The sequence below is a fragment of the Xiphophorus couchianus genome, chromosome 3, assembly GCF_001444195.1.
Source record: "Xiphophorus couchianus chromosome 3, X_couchianus-1.0, whole genome shotgun sequence".
In the NCBI taxonomy this organism is placed as follows: Eukaryota; Metazoa; Chordata; class Actinopteri; order Cyprinodontiformes; family Poeciliidae; genus Xiphophorus; species Xiphophorus couchianus.
In genome coordinates, this window is record NC_040230.1 from 19742961 (window position 1) to 19760146 (window position 17186).

A 17186-nucleotide genomic window follows, 5' to 3' on the forward strand; every position below is an offset into this window, starting at 1 on the left:
ACGCATCAGTGAAATCTGTGAGCACAAGGAGGACAGCTTCTGAAAATGTGAAAATGTCAGTTCCTCTTTCTATAATTATCCACACCCTCTACCCCCCGTGTGCTTTGTCACTCTTTTATTTCATTTGCATACCTCTCGTGCCGAGTATCGAACGAAAAGGGGATCAAGTGTCTCTGACAGGAATCTCTGTTTTAACTTTTCCTTCTTTCTTTAATTTGGCCTCTTAAAGTTCAAAGTTGACACTCCAAAATTCTCCATTTATACGTAGTTAAATCCATCTGTGCAATTCTTAAATGTAGACTTAAGCAAAGATATGGCAAAAATGCCTCCAATATTGTTTAAGTATAAAGGTTATTGGAGTTTTATGAAATTTACAGGGTGAAAGTCCAAAAATATGTCATGTGCACGGTGTCACATCTTTCACTAATTCATAGCTGCATTGAAATAATGAAAATCGACAGCTTCAGAATTACACAACTGTTTGTGAAATGCCTCAATGCTTCTGCTGCTGATTATGGTTCTGTATTTAAAAGTGAAAACAATAGAGATTAAAGTCTGTAAAATATGCCTTAATGATTTTTGTTAGCAGACAAAAAGGACAGACGATAGAGTAAATGTACATTTCCTTGAGGAGTGAGCGGACTTGGGGGTCTAACATCCTGTTCCCAAATGATTATCAGCTGCTTTTCTCCAAGTTTAGAGTTTTCTTATTTTTAGGGCTGTTGTTTTTTTTCTTCCTTTTTTGGTAAATACAAACAGGTATAATACTGCCGAGCCTCGTACGCACTGGGTAGGGTCGCTCTTTAAATGGATCTCATTTCTATCATAACACCACAGTCTTATGAAGAGAATGGGTCAGTTTATTGGAAAACCACACGTCTGAAATAATCCAGCCTTCGGACAGAGAGAGTTCTTTCTGAATGCTGACATATTTTCCCACTTCACTGCCACTGTCTGCAATTTACAGGGAGAAAGTCCAAAAATATGTCATGTGCACGGTTGTCTGTAAATGCGTAAACCACTCATTTGGTCCAAATTATAGTCTGCGGCTGCTCCAAAACAGCACAAAGTTTCTTATAAAGCATGATGTTTGCATTTTAGGTGTTCCTTCTATCTACATTATAACATGTGTGGAGAAGTAATGAAATTTCCTCATGTGACTGTGCCACATAGGGGAGTCCTTGTTTCCATTTACTGTAAACAGCTTTGCATATACTGTAAGTCTGAACTGCTCTATGCTTATAGAATAATGTACTCAGTATTTTCACACCTTCACAATCACTGCACTTCCTATTTTGAACATCACTTCCCCTGTTAAAGATGCTCCATTCCAGGAGATATCCAAGTCCGATATCAGAATTTAAATATCTACTGAAGCTTTCCTGTCTGGAACGTTTTCTTTGAGACATTTATTTTTGTTTGCTGCTTTTAGTGAAAAGCAAGAAACAAACTACATGTGTGTAGCAGGTACACACATGTAGTACCTGCTAAACAGCACCTGTTTGTGCTCATAATATTAATATTTTAAAATAATAGTAGCATTTAATGTCCTTGTGGAATTAATATTTTTGAATTAAACATGGCATTTACGAGAATGACCCTTTTAGATTACAAAAAAATGTGTAACAGAGATGCTAAATCTGTTGGTGAGATTAAGGGACTTCTACTTTTTAATAACTAAAGTATCTACTATCAACTTTGTAGCTTAATGGGAATGTAAATGTTGGCTAACCTCTTTGCTGTCACCCTCAAAACGTTTACATGTTAGGAGTTAAAAAGGGTCTAAAAAGTCGGTACATGCAGATTTCTCCTCTGTAACATTTTTTTCTGCCATGAATTGATGATCATGAATGAGTAAAGATGTATGACACTGAAAACCAAACAGCTCAATAAAATATTTGTTTTTGATTTTAAGAAGGTGAGGCTATAAAATGTTTGTGCAAGACACACAAACTTTTAAAGTATAATTGAAAAGTGTAACACAGACCAGCACTGCATCAAAGATTATGATCAATGATCAAAACTAAATCTTTGCTACCACATTTCCTTACAGCAGACTATGTATAGAAGACAGAAAATTAAATTAAATTGCTGGTTGTCAAAGTGGTATGAAGCATACAACTGGTGGGTACGAATTGGCTCGCGGTTATTACTAAACATCTTGCGGTAGACGGGAATATTTTCTACCCAAAAATGTTGGGTTGACTAAAACTGCAAAAGTGTGATGACACGGTGATGGGTGGGAATCAGCACCACCCATTCTCAAAACATTTGTTGATATACATTTTATGTGCAACGCTGACAGACTGAAATTTTCCAGGTAAAATCAGCTTTAATACAAACCTGATATCAGATCGAAGAGCCACGTTGGTATCGGAGCCGTTATCGTTATTGAACCGTATCGGTACCATTTCCGGTTGTTGTAGAGCTTTTGGGCAACTCACAACTATATCAGATGTCCAGGCTTGGCCTCAGTATTCTTAACGTCTGTGCTGAGCAACTTCCCTGTCAATCAGCGCCACAGTGGCAGTTCTGTTCCCCCTCTCCCGACATCTTCCCGTCAGAAACCCTCGGTCTGAGGAACAGTGGACAAAGGGATGACGGATGGGTGAAGGTCCCTGACAGGGAAGTACGGCATGGAAGGTGTGTGCTGTAAAGGGTGACAATGAGCACATTCAGGCAGACACAATACAGCGCCTGGGCCTGCAAAGCCGGCAGCATCAGGCCGGCACAACCCCATCTACAGCCGTCAGCTGCACTGAGCCGGGGGTAATCACCAGGTTCTGAACAACACTCCTATTGACTTTGGCAAAATAAAGCAGAGGGAAACACAAAGCACAGATAAGAATAGAAGACGCATGTAGTTAATACAAGAATCACTCGGGGAAGGGATGAAGGAAGCACGAAAATGGGACGTTTGAAAGCAAACGAGCAGGCGGACGGGCATGAAGAAAGACACAATTAGAGAAGGAGAGGATCGTCGCCTGCTCCTGACTCATCCCCATCTCCTGGCCGTGAGTCCCACACGGCCACCACGTGTTGCCGGCCTGCATGGATTCATGCTCCCCTCTGCCTGCCTTCTGATCAGCGGCCCAGCCATCCGCTCATCTCGAGTGCCGGCTCGACGCTGTGCTGAGCGTGTTTATTTTAGACCGTGTGACTCACACTTCCTGCGCTCTCTGCCAGTGAGGCAAATCTCTATGGAACCGCAGGACCTCCGCTCATTCTCAATTCTCCCTCTCTTTCTCTTTCTGTTTCCCTCGCTCTCCCCGCTCGCTCTGCGTGGCGACGCAGAGCTGGTAGGCCCGGCCCGGGGGCTCCTGTGTAATCGTCTGAACCGATCCCGCTCTGGAATTCATTTACAGATGCGGCGCGTTGGATGAGACCGGGAGCCTTCTTTGCACGCATGATGAATGCTTTGTCACTCTTGAAGGAGGCTCCAGAGTTTTTCTTTCGTTTCACTGACACAGAGTAGGACGAGTTTGCTGAAAGGGAGGTGACGATGACTCGCAAGAAAGCGCCTTCCTCGTCGTGTGTTGCAGGGGAAAACCCCGTGCGAGAACCTGTCCGTAATCTTGTCTGTTGGCAGCAGCGTGCCACAGCTGTGAAATGTGTTTGTAGACGACCCTGCCCCGTGTGAGTGCTAATGGTGAATGATAATAGTACTGCAGTAATTTAGAAATGAGGGGATTTTTTTTTTCTCAGACCCTCGGCAACGCTCTCACACGAAGCTTCTTCTTCTTGCTGAGACATCTTCCTCCTCCCTGAATATTTATATAGTAGAAACATTCATTCAGTGTCTTCCTCTCTCCGTCTTTCTCCATCACTCTTTTTTTTCTCCTCTCTCTCCTCTCTCAGCAACACACCCACTCAAGCAGTCATATCCGCTCGCACTCTCTGGCTCTCCCTGCTTGTCTCACAGTGCCTGTGAAGCGTCTCTGAGGGGGAAGACCGGTCTGCTCTGTCAGGTAATCTAAACTCTCTGTCTCACTCTGCACCCCTCTCATTCTATTTCTTTTTTAAAATTTTTTTATATATTTGTATAATTCATCTTGAAACGGCAACTGCTCATATTTTCCCAAAGAAAAAAAATGGGGAGTAGAAATTTGTAGGTTTATACAAAAGTTGATTGGGATAATTCAGAGTTTCAGCAGTGATCTCAGTGCAGCTTTTCATAAAGGAGTCACCAGGTTACTGTTTCTGCTGGGTATGGGTGCAAATTCATAGCCTGCTATAATTTTAGGGGAAGTTCCAGAACTATGCATGTGTTATGCGATTGATTTGTGTGTTTCTCTATTGTTTTTAATCCTGAGAGCAAAGTTTTGCTTTAATATTGATTAAGAATATAACATTGATGGGGGGCAGTTTGGAGTTGGGAAGTGGAAGGTGAAGAGATGTCAACCAAAAGACGTGTGCTGATGTCTGTATGTGGATCCAGGGTCACTGGGGTTGAGCAAATGGACTAACCAAGTCTGACTTTTGACGCCTTTAGTTAGTGGAAAATAATTTGGCCAGGAAAGTTTTTGGCCAGCCTTAAAAAAAGATGTCCATAGACATGTAGTGTTTGAAAGATGGCACTTTAATTTTTATTTTCTTTGCAACTTTCCTCAATTATGTTTTAAGGCAACCGCATCCGCAAATAAGAGGACGGAGAACCTACCACTTTTAATTTTGTGTGTATGTCAACAAAGTGGCGATGGAGAGCCTCTCATGTTTTTACCCACGCTCCGCTCCTTCCCGAATGAAACCTGTTTACCTGCAACTGCACAGAGTTGTGTTATTAGTCAGAGCGAGCGCGGCGACGATTGAGAGGTGCCAGTCTTATCGGAGCTCTGCGAAATCCCTCTCTATGTCCTCTGGCCTCAGAGGCACAGCAAACACAGCGCGATCCCAGACTAGAGCCGAGCGGCTGTGAGCGAGGGCTCTGGTATGTGGGGTTTGTCAGACACAGTGATAACCCTGGGTGGGTGTGAGTCTTGGTGTTTGGGGTTTTCTGGCCTGGTTTTGTTTCTGTGGAACCGTTTGGGTTTCAGTGTCTGGGTTTGACCGAGAGCTCTGTGCAGAGTGGGTGTGATTTAACTTTCCGACTGCCTTTCAGCCTGGGAATGCTGCAAAGCAACCTGTACAGTATTGAGCACTGTACTGCTTACTTGGCACTGTGGTTCTGTCGTTGCTCAGAAGGAGAGGCCAAAGTCAGGGGTCATGCCAGCGTGCTGTCGCACGCCGAGGCAAAGCGGTTCCCCACCTTACTTCCTGCTGCCAGTGTGCGTCTGTAGTCAGAGAGGATGCTGGGAGATAAATTTAGACCTCCAGCTCCCTCTCCATCTGCCCGTTGCTTCAGAGTAGGAATGGTTTCCATGGGAACTTGCAGCAGGCTACCACCAGTAGGAGAGGAAGAGAAGCAGAGTATGTTTGTGCAGCTTGTTTATTTTGCTGATTTATTAAAAAAAATAATAAACAACACAAAAACGTTTTAGTTTCAAATTTATTGATCAAGCCTTTAAATTAAATATGCAACAATAGGCCCACCAGAAACACAGCTCTGACTTCCTCTTGATTGGATATTTTAATCGATCAAATAATTAAAAAATATATTTTTTATGTCCCATAATCAATAAATCCATTAAAACCAAGAACACTAACCATTTCCCTGACTACAAACACTTCACTCAACTGCATGTATGTTTGATGCAATTTTTGCATGTAATAAAAATCAGGCATATATGCTTTGATGCATAAATTGGATTGCTCTTGTGAGTCTTCCATTTAATTTTGGATTCAAAACTACTTAATCTATCAACCAACCTGTAACAAACTTTTCCCTTCCTGTGTTTTAGTATTTAGAAAGGAAAAAAAGCTGAGTAAGGAAGGAAGACAACAAAGGAAACCAGAAAGCAGTAATTATCAGAAAAATCTTGATCGGTTGATTTCTACTTTTATTGTGATGTGACTGCTCTATGAACGCATTATTTAAACAATTTAATGGTGTGTATGTAAAATTAAATAGGAAGAAATATTGGTAAACAATACAGCTGTACAGTTAAATGAGAGATGCGCCAATCTGGCTTCTCCTGACCTTTTTCAGCTTTCTTTGAGGTCTGACCTGCTAATCTGAACCAACTCCAAATTAAGTCTGTGTCAGACAGTTTCCAAAAACATTTCACAAATTTAATTGTAAAACTGCTGTACTCTAGAGCCTGAGCGGAGCTAAATGCTTTGTGGGATTTTACAGTTTGAGATGGGCGAGGGGACTCGCTAGATCCAGTAAACATGATGGCGGGAGACAGCATTTGACGTGCACGATGACACACGCGTAGAAGGGAGATGAAGTATGAGCTCCTCTGTGTTTCAGGGGCTCCCTTGGGTGACTGCATCACAGCCCGTTTCTGCAGACAGAGCTTTGCACATGCATGCTCACCCTGCGCACATTCCTCCTTTCGCTCCATCTTCCCGTCTCTGCCGACGAGTCATTAGTCACATTTCGGGCGGAGACACCGGAAACTAGCTTGCACAACAAATAGCTTAACAAGCTTCGATGCTGTAACTCTGAATTAACATGAAATAGATTTAAATCTGTGGAGCAGCTGGATTATTCTCCCCCCTCACACCTTGGCCTAAAAATAGAAGCAGGAACGCCCTTTCCCCACCCGCACCAGTAACAGAAGACTTGTGTGTCACATTCTAATTTCATTTTTAGCCATAAGCGAATCATTGAAGATGGCGCGTTGTAGTGTTGTTGTGCGTAACAGGAACCATTGTTAGGATGTCTTCTCTGAGGAATGAGATCTGTCTGAAAGGAAACCCCCTGACTGAAATCAGGGTAAGTCACCTCAGGGCATCGGCTGATCAGGTTTACTGAGGTAGATTTGAGGGCTTTCTGTGCATTTCGTTCCGGTTGCACCTCTGCTCTACACTATGTGTGCGCATATGGGTGTGTGTGCTTTGTCTTAAAGTAGGCTGTCTCTGGCATTCCTTTCGCTCATCCTCCTGGCACAGCTCTGACTGTGCTTCCTCGCGCCGACCTCGCAGTCTAGACTGCGATGAATAATGAAAGCAGTGCTCTTCCCAAACCTTCATAAAAATCTTCTAATTGCCCTGTTTAAGGGCTGCATCAACAGCCGGTCCTGAGATCATTAAACCTAACCTCTGATAACAACTATGTGAACTGAGACATTTGTTACAGAGGATGTGAAGTACGAGTGTGTGTTGTTCTCTTTGTCTTCTCTCTTCTATTTATATCCGGACCATTTTTATTTAATTTTTTTCTCATTTTCACCCACTTGGTTTCTCTACCATCACTTTTCCTTTGCTTCGTGTGAGGTCTGAACAATACTGGCAAGCCTTCCAAAAAATATACCACAATATATCAAATTATCATCTGTCTGGACACATTTTGTTGTAGATTATCTGTGAGTGTGTGCTGCAGTGATTAGGTTAAACTATGTTGATGTACTGAAATCAGTCTAGTCCTAATCTCTCTGTTCTGTCAAACATTTGTCTGAAGGATGAATTTGTTCCAACCAATTGATTTGCAGTGGCTTGAAAGGAAGAGTGAGCATGGTGGAGGCTGAAAGCAGCCTGAGTTTGGTTGAATACAACTACAGGAAGAATATGTTTTGGGAAAATGCCACATGGACTTTAAAATCTACTTCAACTAGGTCTTAAAAAGTCAATCTGTGTTGTTTATTGGGAGTGTATTTCCTATAGTTTCTTCTTCTATCACTTATAGAAAACAGGCAGATTTTTGTGGTGATGTCTACTGTTCAGGAGAATAGCTGCAGAGAGTAGGGGCAGTATAAAAGGCACCACTGATTATTTTCATGCCAGAATTAGAAAACACACCCTTATGTTCTGTTAAACAGCCCACACCGGCCGCATCTGGTCGGTGACAGACGCTTTAGGCACAGCTCTCCACAATTCTTTTTAAACATTTTCTATTTACATGCATCAATGCTCCTGAATCAACTATTCAGGACTGATGTCCAATAATCTGCTTCCCTCTCTAGACACGCGGCACTGCCCAATTCCCAGTTTGCTCATTTTGCTAATGTTTATCTGCTGTTTTTGCTAATTTGTGGTGCATACTTAAGAATCCCCTTTAGATATTTTTTGGTTTTACGTCAACTTCTTCTTGATGCTGTTCTCATAGTCCAGCAGAATAACGTGTCCCTGCTGGTTCAAACATCCCAGGATAGAAACAGCTGCAGCAGCCATCAAACTGTGGAGGAGGGAAAAAAGAAAACAGAAGTGAAATTTAATGGTGTTTCGGTTTGTTGTGCTGCGTAATGGCCCAGTGTTGTTGCTGGAAATCCACTGTAATGAAAGACTTCTCTGCTTTAAAGAAACACAAGCTGGACAGATGATTGGCCCTCATCCGAAATGTGGGAAAACGTGGAGACCGAGGCAAGAATATGTCAAGTTTTTGCCAAAAGGAAAGGTGATTCTTATCCTTTTTTTTTCACCGTTTTTAATGAAGGCTGACTGCTGTGTTTTTGTCATTATGAAAAGCTGTCATTACCGCACTGACACTGCTGGCACCGTAAGCCGTAGTCATCTCTTGGGTCTGATTATTTAGCCACTGTCTCATCACTTCCCACCTCTGTTTCTTTTCCTCCATCACCTGCTTCTCTCTAATATTTTCCAGAAAATCTGTGCAGATTTTTGGCTGCGTTTGCTCTGTCTGCCTGTTCCCCCGCTGCAGAGATATGCAGCTATGAAGAGAACACACAGGGCGTCCTCCTTTTACCGAGCGCTCATCACCAGAGTGTGACAGGGTTAGGGGGTTGAAGACGGTGTCAGTGTCATAGATAGTGAATGATACTCTGGATGAGCCCGTGCCGAGAGTCTGTCAGCAGTCAAGCATGGCTGCTAACTGAAAATGTTATGATTGGCTCTGTCCGTTCCCCCCAGTGTGCTTTTACTGGCTGCAGTACAAGAATCCTGTGTCTTGAGTTGAGCCTGAGTACAACTTTTGTAGCAATTGGGGAGGGGGGAATATTACAGAACATAGATCTTGATAAAGAATAAGATTTCACTCCAGCCTCATCTCTGAGTCTCTGTGATCAGCTATTCTTAGCTCCTCATAAACACAGCTTTCTAGTAGTGTCTAAGTGGGAAATATTACAATAGATCTATCTTGATAAAAGGTTTTCCTGGGATCCTGACATAGCCTGGTGGCAGTAAGCGTGGGGAGGGAGCTGACACTGAAATGCTCCCTCCCCAAGTTTTTGAAAGTTTGAAGCCCGGAAAGCAATCTACACCATTTACCTCTCTCTGCTTTGCTGCCAGATCAGATAAGCACATGTAGAATTTGCAACATTTGTTTTGACTTCTTGCTCTCATACTGGGGCCTTGGCTGTATGACTGTAAGTGCCCATGCTGTGGATGTTGCCTGGTGGACCTCAGGCTTCTCTGACCCCTGCAGTGTGGACTGCTCTTTGGTCAGATGTGATACAATGAACTTAAAATACCTTCTGTAAGCAACAGTTCAAAATTAGATTGTTTTGTAATAACATTTTCTATAACTCATATGAAGATTTAGAAATATTTATATGCCATGTTGTCGTGTACATTTGTCCGGATCACTATAATGTTTTGAAATACTGCATTACATAAATATTGACTTGATTGGTTAAGGATTGCTTTTCCTCTATCAAACTAAATGGCACTTCCTGATACTGTTTTACAAATTAAATTTTGAATAAATGACACATATACATTGCTCGAGGAAAAAAAAAAACAGTGCTACACAGTCCAATTCAATAATTCTCCCATATACCTGACTCAAATGGTTGATTTCCCTCATCAGTATGTAATTCAGCTCTTTTGAGACCTGGCAACTAAACGTTCATTTGATTCAGGTGTTTTGAGAAGGGATACATCTAAAAGTTGAAGGAGAGTAGCTCTTGAGGACTGGACTTGGACATCCCTGTTCTAGATCATCAATAGTTCTGGGTTCTCTCTCTAATGGTTTCTTCTCTTCATCCCACTTCACAAGTCCTCCATAGGACTTAAATCATGGAATTGACAGATACGCCAGGCTTTTATCTCTGTGACATGGTTCCAATGTCATATAGCACAAAAACAGACTCATATAATAGATCATCCACCATATTTTACAGTGAGTTTGAGTCCCAGGCTTAATTCCCAGCCAGGGTCTTTCCATGGAGATTACATGTTCAAACTGTGAATTGACCTTGAGAAGGAATGATCAGCACTGTGGGGTCTAGTGTCTATCTCCATTGGTCAATAAGTTAGAGGTGTGATACAACACCTCTAACTTTGGCAACTGGCAAGCTAAGTTAGAACTACAGATAAGATTATTAAGAAGACTAAAGTATTGATGTCAGTACATCTAAAAAATACACAGCATTAATATATATCCTGTTTTGTGACCAATATTTTCTTTATTTTTTAATTTCTTTAGATCCACCCAGAAGCTGAGCAGCTGCCACTCTCCACAATCAACAAAGAAGATGTGTGCATCACCCTAGGAGGACTGCTAGAATGGCTGTGGCTGGAGATAAGTTTAGCTGCTTTGCACAGAGAGAGCTTTCATGTTTACCTGCATCAATGCAGCTCCAGAGCACCTTTTAATGATGCCTCAGTTGGAACTTTGGATTAACTCTCGGCCCACTCTGAAAAAAGTCCTAATTTTTGATTTACAGTTCAATCTCTCGATGTTCCATCGCCTCTGACCTTATTTTGCCATGCGATTAAACCAATGAGGCTCACAGAGCCCTTTGTTACGTGTCTGTGAGGTCTCCTCCCCACTCTATGGAGGCTGAGCCCAGCCGTCCGGCCAATGGGGAGCGCTCTGGAAGGCAAGAGCCGCAGCATGCAACAGCTGAGTCTTCATTAGGGTCTTGTCCACCTCAGCAACCCCAGCAGCCTCCCAATCCTCGTCCTGTACATAGAGCTTTGGGGCGCTTGCAAAATCGTCAACCCAAACGGACCGACCTGCTTCGGTTACAGCAGCAGCAAGCAGCAGCATGGCAGCATTCAGAAACCCCTGGTATCTCTGGAGCCAGTTTTTTCCCTGCAAGTTCCTCCTCATCCTCATCCCTCACCACTATGTCCTCCACCCAGGGTGAGCATAGTCATGGGGGGCCATCTCACTCCAGTCATGAGGCTCTAGAAGGTGTCAGCTCTCCCAAAAAGGGGGAGAAGAAACCTCAAAAGCCAGGGAAATATGTGTGTTCGTATTGTGGTCGTCCATGTGCCAAGCCAAGTGTTCTTGAGAAACACATTCGCTCCCACACAGGAGAAAGACCCTATCCTTGTGCTCCGTGTGGCTTTTCTTTCAAGACCAAGAGCAATTTGTACAAACACCGCAAGTCCCACGCCCATCGCATTAAAGTAGGTCTGGCCTCCAGCCGAGATGAGCCCAGTTTGAGTGGACCAGAGGGTAGCAGTATTGGAGAAGACCCTGAAGAGCACACAGAGGGAGAAAGCACTGAATCCGAAGATGAGACTGGCCAGCGCAGAAAATCTTCTTCTAAAGAGATGCTTCGACAGCAGAGGAAAGGGGCTAAAGAGCGGCTTGGAGGCTCTGAGGAGAGCCAAAGGCCTGAGGATTCTCAGGCTGTCAAGCAAAGACTGGCATTGAGACTTAGGAAACGGGGCCCCATGGCTTCACCAGATGACCCTCCCTCCTCTTCCCTCTCCACATCATCTTCATCATTAGGCCCGGGTAGTAAGGGCAGCACAGAGTCTGGCTACTTTTCTGGATCAGGCAGTACCGACCTGTCCCAAGTCAGCCCTCCAAGTTCCAGTGCCAAAACCTATGCAGAAATTATTCTAGGGAAGTATGGAAGACTTGGAGGACAGCAGCGCAGTCCCCACCAGCACCAGCTTCCTACTTCACATTCCTCATCATCAGGAAGTGAGGACAAAAGCATTCCCTTTGCTGTACCCAAAACTCAAGTTATTGAACACATTACCAAGCTCATTACTATTAATGAAGCAGTAGTAGACACCAGTGAGATTGACAGTGTAAAGCCTAGACGCTCCTCCATCTCCAGGAAAAGTAGTATGGAGTCACCCAAATTTGTTATCCCTAAAGATCCCTACACATTTGACCCAAAAATAGAAGCTGCAGGTCCCAGCGGTTTGAGGCACCCCCAAAACTCTGAGGCGGATCCATTGAGTACACAGGAACTTTCAGCAGTGCCTCTTCTTAGAAGCCACTCATTGCCATCAACTACAAGCCAAGTAGAGCCCCTCACTTCGGGCACCATGTCTCCAAGAAGTTACCGCCTTAGCCAGTCATTTGATGAGCAGCAAGCAGTGGTTGCAGAGATGAGAGGTGCACAACGTATGCTCAGACGCCAGCCTGCCATAGAGGTACCCCTGGGTGCTGAGTCGATGTTGGAGGAGAGCATCCCTGCATCCTCATCTTCCTCAGCCAGAGGAACCCATTCAGGCAAGCAACCACATCATCCGCAAAAGAGTCAAAGCATTTTCGAATGTAGATCTTGTGGTGTTGGCTTTCAGCACAGTGAGGACTATGAGGGTCACAAAAGAATATGTCCAGGACCAAAACAAGAGGGCATTGATGCATGTAGCCCATGCAGAGAGGATCGTCCCCCACTGATGCACTCCAAGTTCCGAGCACTGGCCATGGCTGTGAGGAAGAGGAGGAAAGAGGAGAGCCTAGAGGAGGACCCCCCCAGTCCTGGAACTGTACCCATATCAGGCAGCTCTGAAGGTCTCATTCCAGTGCCAAGCAGACCAGAGCACAGCCAAGGCCTCTCAGGTTTGTTTATGCATCCTTGTATTGGATTACTGGGTAATTCTGTTCTCCAGAGGCAAAGCGCTGAATCTTTTAGATGTGACCTGCTTCCAACAGACTTAGTTTTGATGAACTGATCACTAGGAGATTCCTGCAAAACTTGATAACAGAAGGAAAATTTATTTAAAAATGATGTCTTATGCAAGTCTGTTGGACAAATCTACAAGATGCAGAGTACTGGCTCTAAAGACCTAGAATTGCATTGGTTTGTATTTGACCCATTTTAATCTATTTCAGTTCAGCCTGAACCTAAATAGACTAAGTCAAATACAGGACCAACATTTTAATATTTACATGTACATCTTTATTTCAAACTTGAAAAAACATAAAGGAAAGATTCTGTTACATGAGACATTAGTGTAGAACACAGCTAATTTAAAAAAAAATATTATAACCCTGGAGCCATTGAAGTTGATACTACCTTCTATGTTTTTGTCTGGTCATTGCCTCTAGGTGTTACTTTACATAATGAGCCAAACCAACAGCAGGAACGGGGCAGGAAGGGTGTTTCTGTCATCCAACACACAAGTTCTTTTGAAAAACAAGAAAGTATATCGATGGAAAGCCAGGAGCCAGACCTCAGAGAAAATCCGCAGCCACAACAATCTGAGCCAAAACCCTCTCCCTCCACATCCCGCCTCATCCGTCAGCCAAACATCCAAGTGCCGGAGATATTTGTTACTTTGGAGCTTGATTCCGACATGCCATCTGTTTCACCCCCAGTGAAAGCATCTTCATCCAAGGTATGCAAGATTTTCCTCCTTAGTCTAGTCTAATTACACAAATTGGACTGCACTTTTTAAGACTTTTGTACATATTTGCTTACCCAGGATACTTTGTTAATTTGTAGTTCTTTTGTAGGAACTCGAGAAAACAGAGGAGTTCCAGTGGCCCCAGCGGAGCCAGACTCTGGCTCAACTACCTGCAGAAAAGCTGCCACCAAAGAAGAAAAGACTCCGCTTAGCAGAAGCAGCTCAGTCTTCTGGGGAGTCCAGCTTTGAGTCTTCATCTCTTCCACGCAGCCCTAGTCAAGAAAGCAATGTCTCAAGCCTCTCTGCTTCCTTTGAGGACACAATACGTTCAGAGCCAGTTGTCTGGGGTTCTGGCAGTCAAAGCTCCCAGATGCTGATGGTCCCATCTGCTTCTCACCAACACAACCAAACCCACAAGGAGATGAGGCGTTCAGCCTCAGAGCAGGCCCCTCCTAGGCCCCAACAAACTGAACAGATCTCAGAGACAAGAAGTAAATCCTTTGATTACGGATCTCTTTCCTCTCAGCAGTCTACATCCTCCTGGAAAGACAGGAGAAAGTTTCTTCTTGTAAAACAGGCCACTTTAGGTGAAACAGAGCAGGAGATGGTGGGTAACATTAGTCAAAGCCCAATGCCTGGTCCTTCTCACCCCAACATGCCTTATGTCTACCCTACTGAAGTCAGTCCCCACTTCTGTCTGGATGCCACAGGGAAGCCCAATCAGTTAATGCAGTCTCAAATGTCCTCATCCTCTCACGATGTGCTCCCTTTGCAACACAGAGGACAACACTTTTTTCAAAGAGGTGCACTTTCACAACTACTCCCCATAACTACATCCAAAACTGAGGTTCTGCCCCCCGAAGTCATTCACAGAGGCTTCTCACATTCACACTCTGGATCTCCTATACAGACCCACCCAGGACAGATCCTCTTGCCAGAACGGTTGAGAATACCACTACATCATCTCCCACCCCTTGTTCCTCTCCCTAGCTCCTCAAGGGTTAGAAGTAATCAGCCTCAGTACTTTCCTTTTCCGCCAAGTCTTGGCACACACATTCCTCCTCAGTCCTCTGCAGAGACCAGGCCATCCATCTCCTCCATGTCATCAGCTCTGACCCATCACTCTCTTGTAACCATGTCATACCACCAACAACAGCCAGTCATTGCCACATGCCTGGCACAGTTTACACCAGTGGTATCACTTGTAGTGCCAGTGCGCCTCCAAACTCATAGACCTACCTTTGCCAGTGCCATGTATACCACACTCTCCCAGATTCTGGCTTCCACTCGCTCACAGGAATCAACTTCTTGCACAGCTATGATCATCATGGCCCAAACAGAACGGGACAAGCTGCAAGGATCCTATCTGAAAGTTCCATCTCCATCCATCCAGAGTCTTCTCCCTCTGTCCCTCTCGAAAGAGCTGTCCTCAGTGTCTGAGGGTGACTATGGTTCTCTGGGACCTGGAGGAAGCAAACGCATGCTTTCACCTGCCGCTAGTCTAGAGCTCAGCACTGAGGCTAAGCGTCACCAGAAAAGAGTAAAAGAAGAGGAGGAGGAGCAACAGAAGAGTGTTGAAGAGGAAGAAGATGTAGAACCCAAGGTAAGCCAAGAAGAAGAAAGCAAAAACTTAGGGAGGACACTAGATGACGGAGAGAAACAGCAACCAAATAGAATAGAAGGCACAAGTGTCAAATTAGAAGAGGTGCAGGAACAACTCCTATGGAAAAATAACAGAGAAGAAAGGGAAAGAAAGGAGAAATCAACTGAGAAGACAAATCCAAAAAAGGAAGAGGTCCCAACTCCAGTAGTGGGGGTTGAGAAGCCAAGCCCCCCTTCATACCCTAGCCTACACACTTCCACCTCAGTAAACTGGTGCTACCTGAAGTATGTCAAACCCAACCCGTCTGCTGAGAGAGACCCCTGTACCTCAGTTTATTCTACATGGAGTGTCAGCGCACACAACCCCAATCTGCCAGGCATCAGCACTAAGGTGGCTCTGTCTCTGCTGTGCTCTAAACAGAAGCACAGCTCCGAGACATACACCATGGCCACTGCTTCGGCACCAGCCAGAGGTGAACTGGTCTCTGAAAGCAGCACAACTCCACAAATTTCAGAGGTAAACACAAACACACACAATATAATGCCTTGAAGACAGATTTATAACTCCTGACGTTTTTCACATTTAGTCATAGACAGACTCTTGAAGGCGTCTCATTTGGACGTCATATGACAGACCAGTGCAAAGTAGCGCATAGTGGAAGGAAAATCAAATATGATTTTCAAGGTTTTCTTTTTACAAATAAAATCTGAAAAATGACAAGCATTCCCTTTACTTTGGCATTCCTTTATAAAATCCATCTAATGCAAACAATTGGCGTTAGATGTAACCCGTTTAGAAATTAAAAAGAAAACTAGTAAATCCATGTGTAATATAATCTCTGCAGAACTATATCTGTTCTGATGCTGCAATTGCAGTAAACAGTGATTCTACTAAGAACTTACTTAGGGAGTTGAATAAAAATGCACTCAAAGCAGCAACAATGTACTATTGTATTCTTCATCATAAATATGCACTATTTTGTGTTGGTCTTGTTCATAAAATTTTAATAAAATATATTAACGTTTGTGGATGTAGGTCAGAGTTTGAATAATAGACTTCAAACTTTAGACTTGCCCCAAAGACTTGAGACTTTACTTGGTCTCCTGGTGTGAGAGTCAAGTCTTAGTAGCACTTTAATAAAGTCACATAATAAAGATTGAAATGAAGCCTGTCGCTCTTCATGCTAGGTGTAGTTTTATAATTATGACCATATTAATGTTTCTCCAATTGGAAGTGTATTAAATAACTGTAGATAATTTCAGAACAAAATAAACTTAACTTACCTCCAACATTCTTTCCCTGTTAACTGCAACAATACAAAGGACATCTCTGGCTGCAAAAACTTAAATAAGAGGATTTCTGCTGTTTAACATGCTTTCAATTGCTTACAGCGCCATGACCTTTTCATTGTTTTATAATTTATACAGTACATTTGAACATCTTTACTATTTTGAATTGAGCAAATTTAAAGCAACGACCAAAATGTTTTTTCCGCTATTATGAAAAATTATCCAGCTCAAAGCGAGGTGAAGGAAACACTCCAAACTATTTAGTGGAATACATAATACAAATGTGGACAATAGGAAGGAAAGGAATAGAAAGGGATAAACAGATGTTAACTTATTCATTATAAAGACACGTTGTTATGAATAGTAATAGATTAAGACATAATTGTTAAAAAATGCTTAAAATTAGTATTAAATGATCATGTAGACATTTAGGCCGAAGAACAATCGCTACATGTTTTGAATCCTAACTTACAATAATGCAGAGTTAGAGATGTGCTAGATGTTATGGATTAGATTAAATTAAATTAAATCAAAGACTGGAGACTTGGCTTGGACTTGACCCTTGGATACTTGAGACTTGACATAGAAACAATGACTCTTTGCTGTAAGGAAACAAAAGAGAAAAGGGTTATACTTTTTGCAATATACTCTATAATGTAAATATTGTGGCATTTATTTAAAGAGAGCTAGAACTAGAACTGTGTTATGCTCTTTAAAATTAACCATGTAGTATTTAAAGTTATTTGTCT

General features: G+C 43.1%; 1 protein-coding gene across 3 annotated transcripts in view; it reads left to right on the forward strand.

Moving 5' to 3' along the window:
• hivep3b (HIVEP zinc finger 3b) overlaps positions 1-17186 on the forward strand; it is a 49127-nt gene that overhangs the window by 20546 nt on the left and 11395 nt on the right. The window contains exons 2-6 of one of the 3 annotated variants that reach the window (XM_028012266.1): positions 3859-3968; positions 8343-8437; positions 10427-12757; positions 13247-13536; positions 13655-15664. In XM_028012266.1, the coding sequence (XP_027868067.1) occupies positions 10777-12757; positions 13247-13536; positions 13655-15664 (4281 nt within the window). In that variant the 5' untranslated portion in view covers positions 3859-3968; positions 8343-8437; positions 10427-10776. The remainder of the gene's footprint in view (positions 1-3858; positions 3969-8342; positions 8438-10426; positions 12758-13246; positions 13537-13654; positions 15665-17186) is intronic. The other 2 variants (XM_028012265.1, XM_028012264.1) reach the window with 2 other exon arrangements.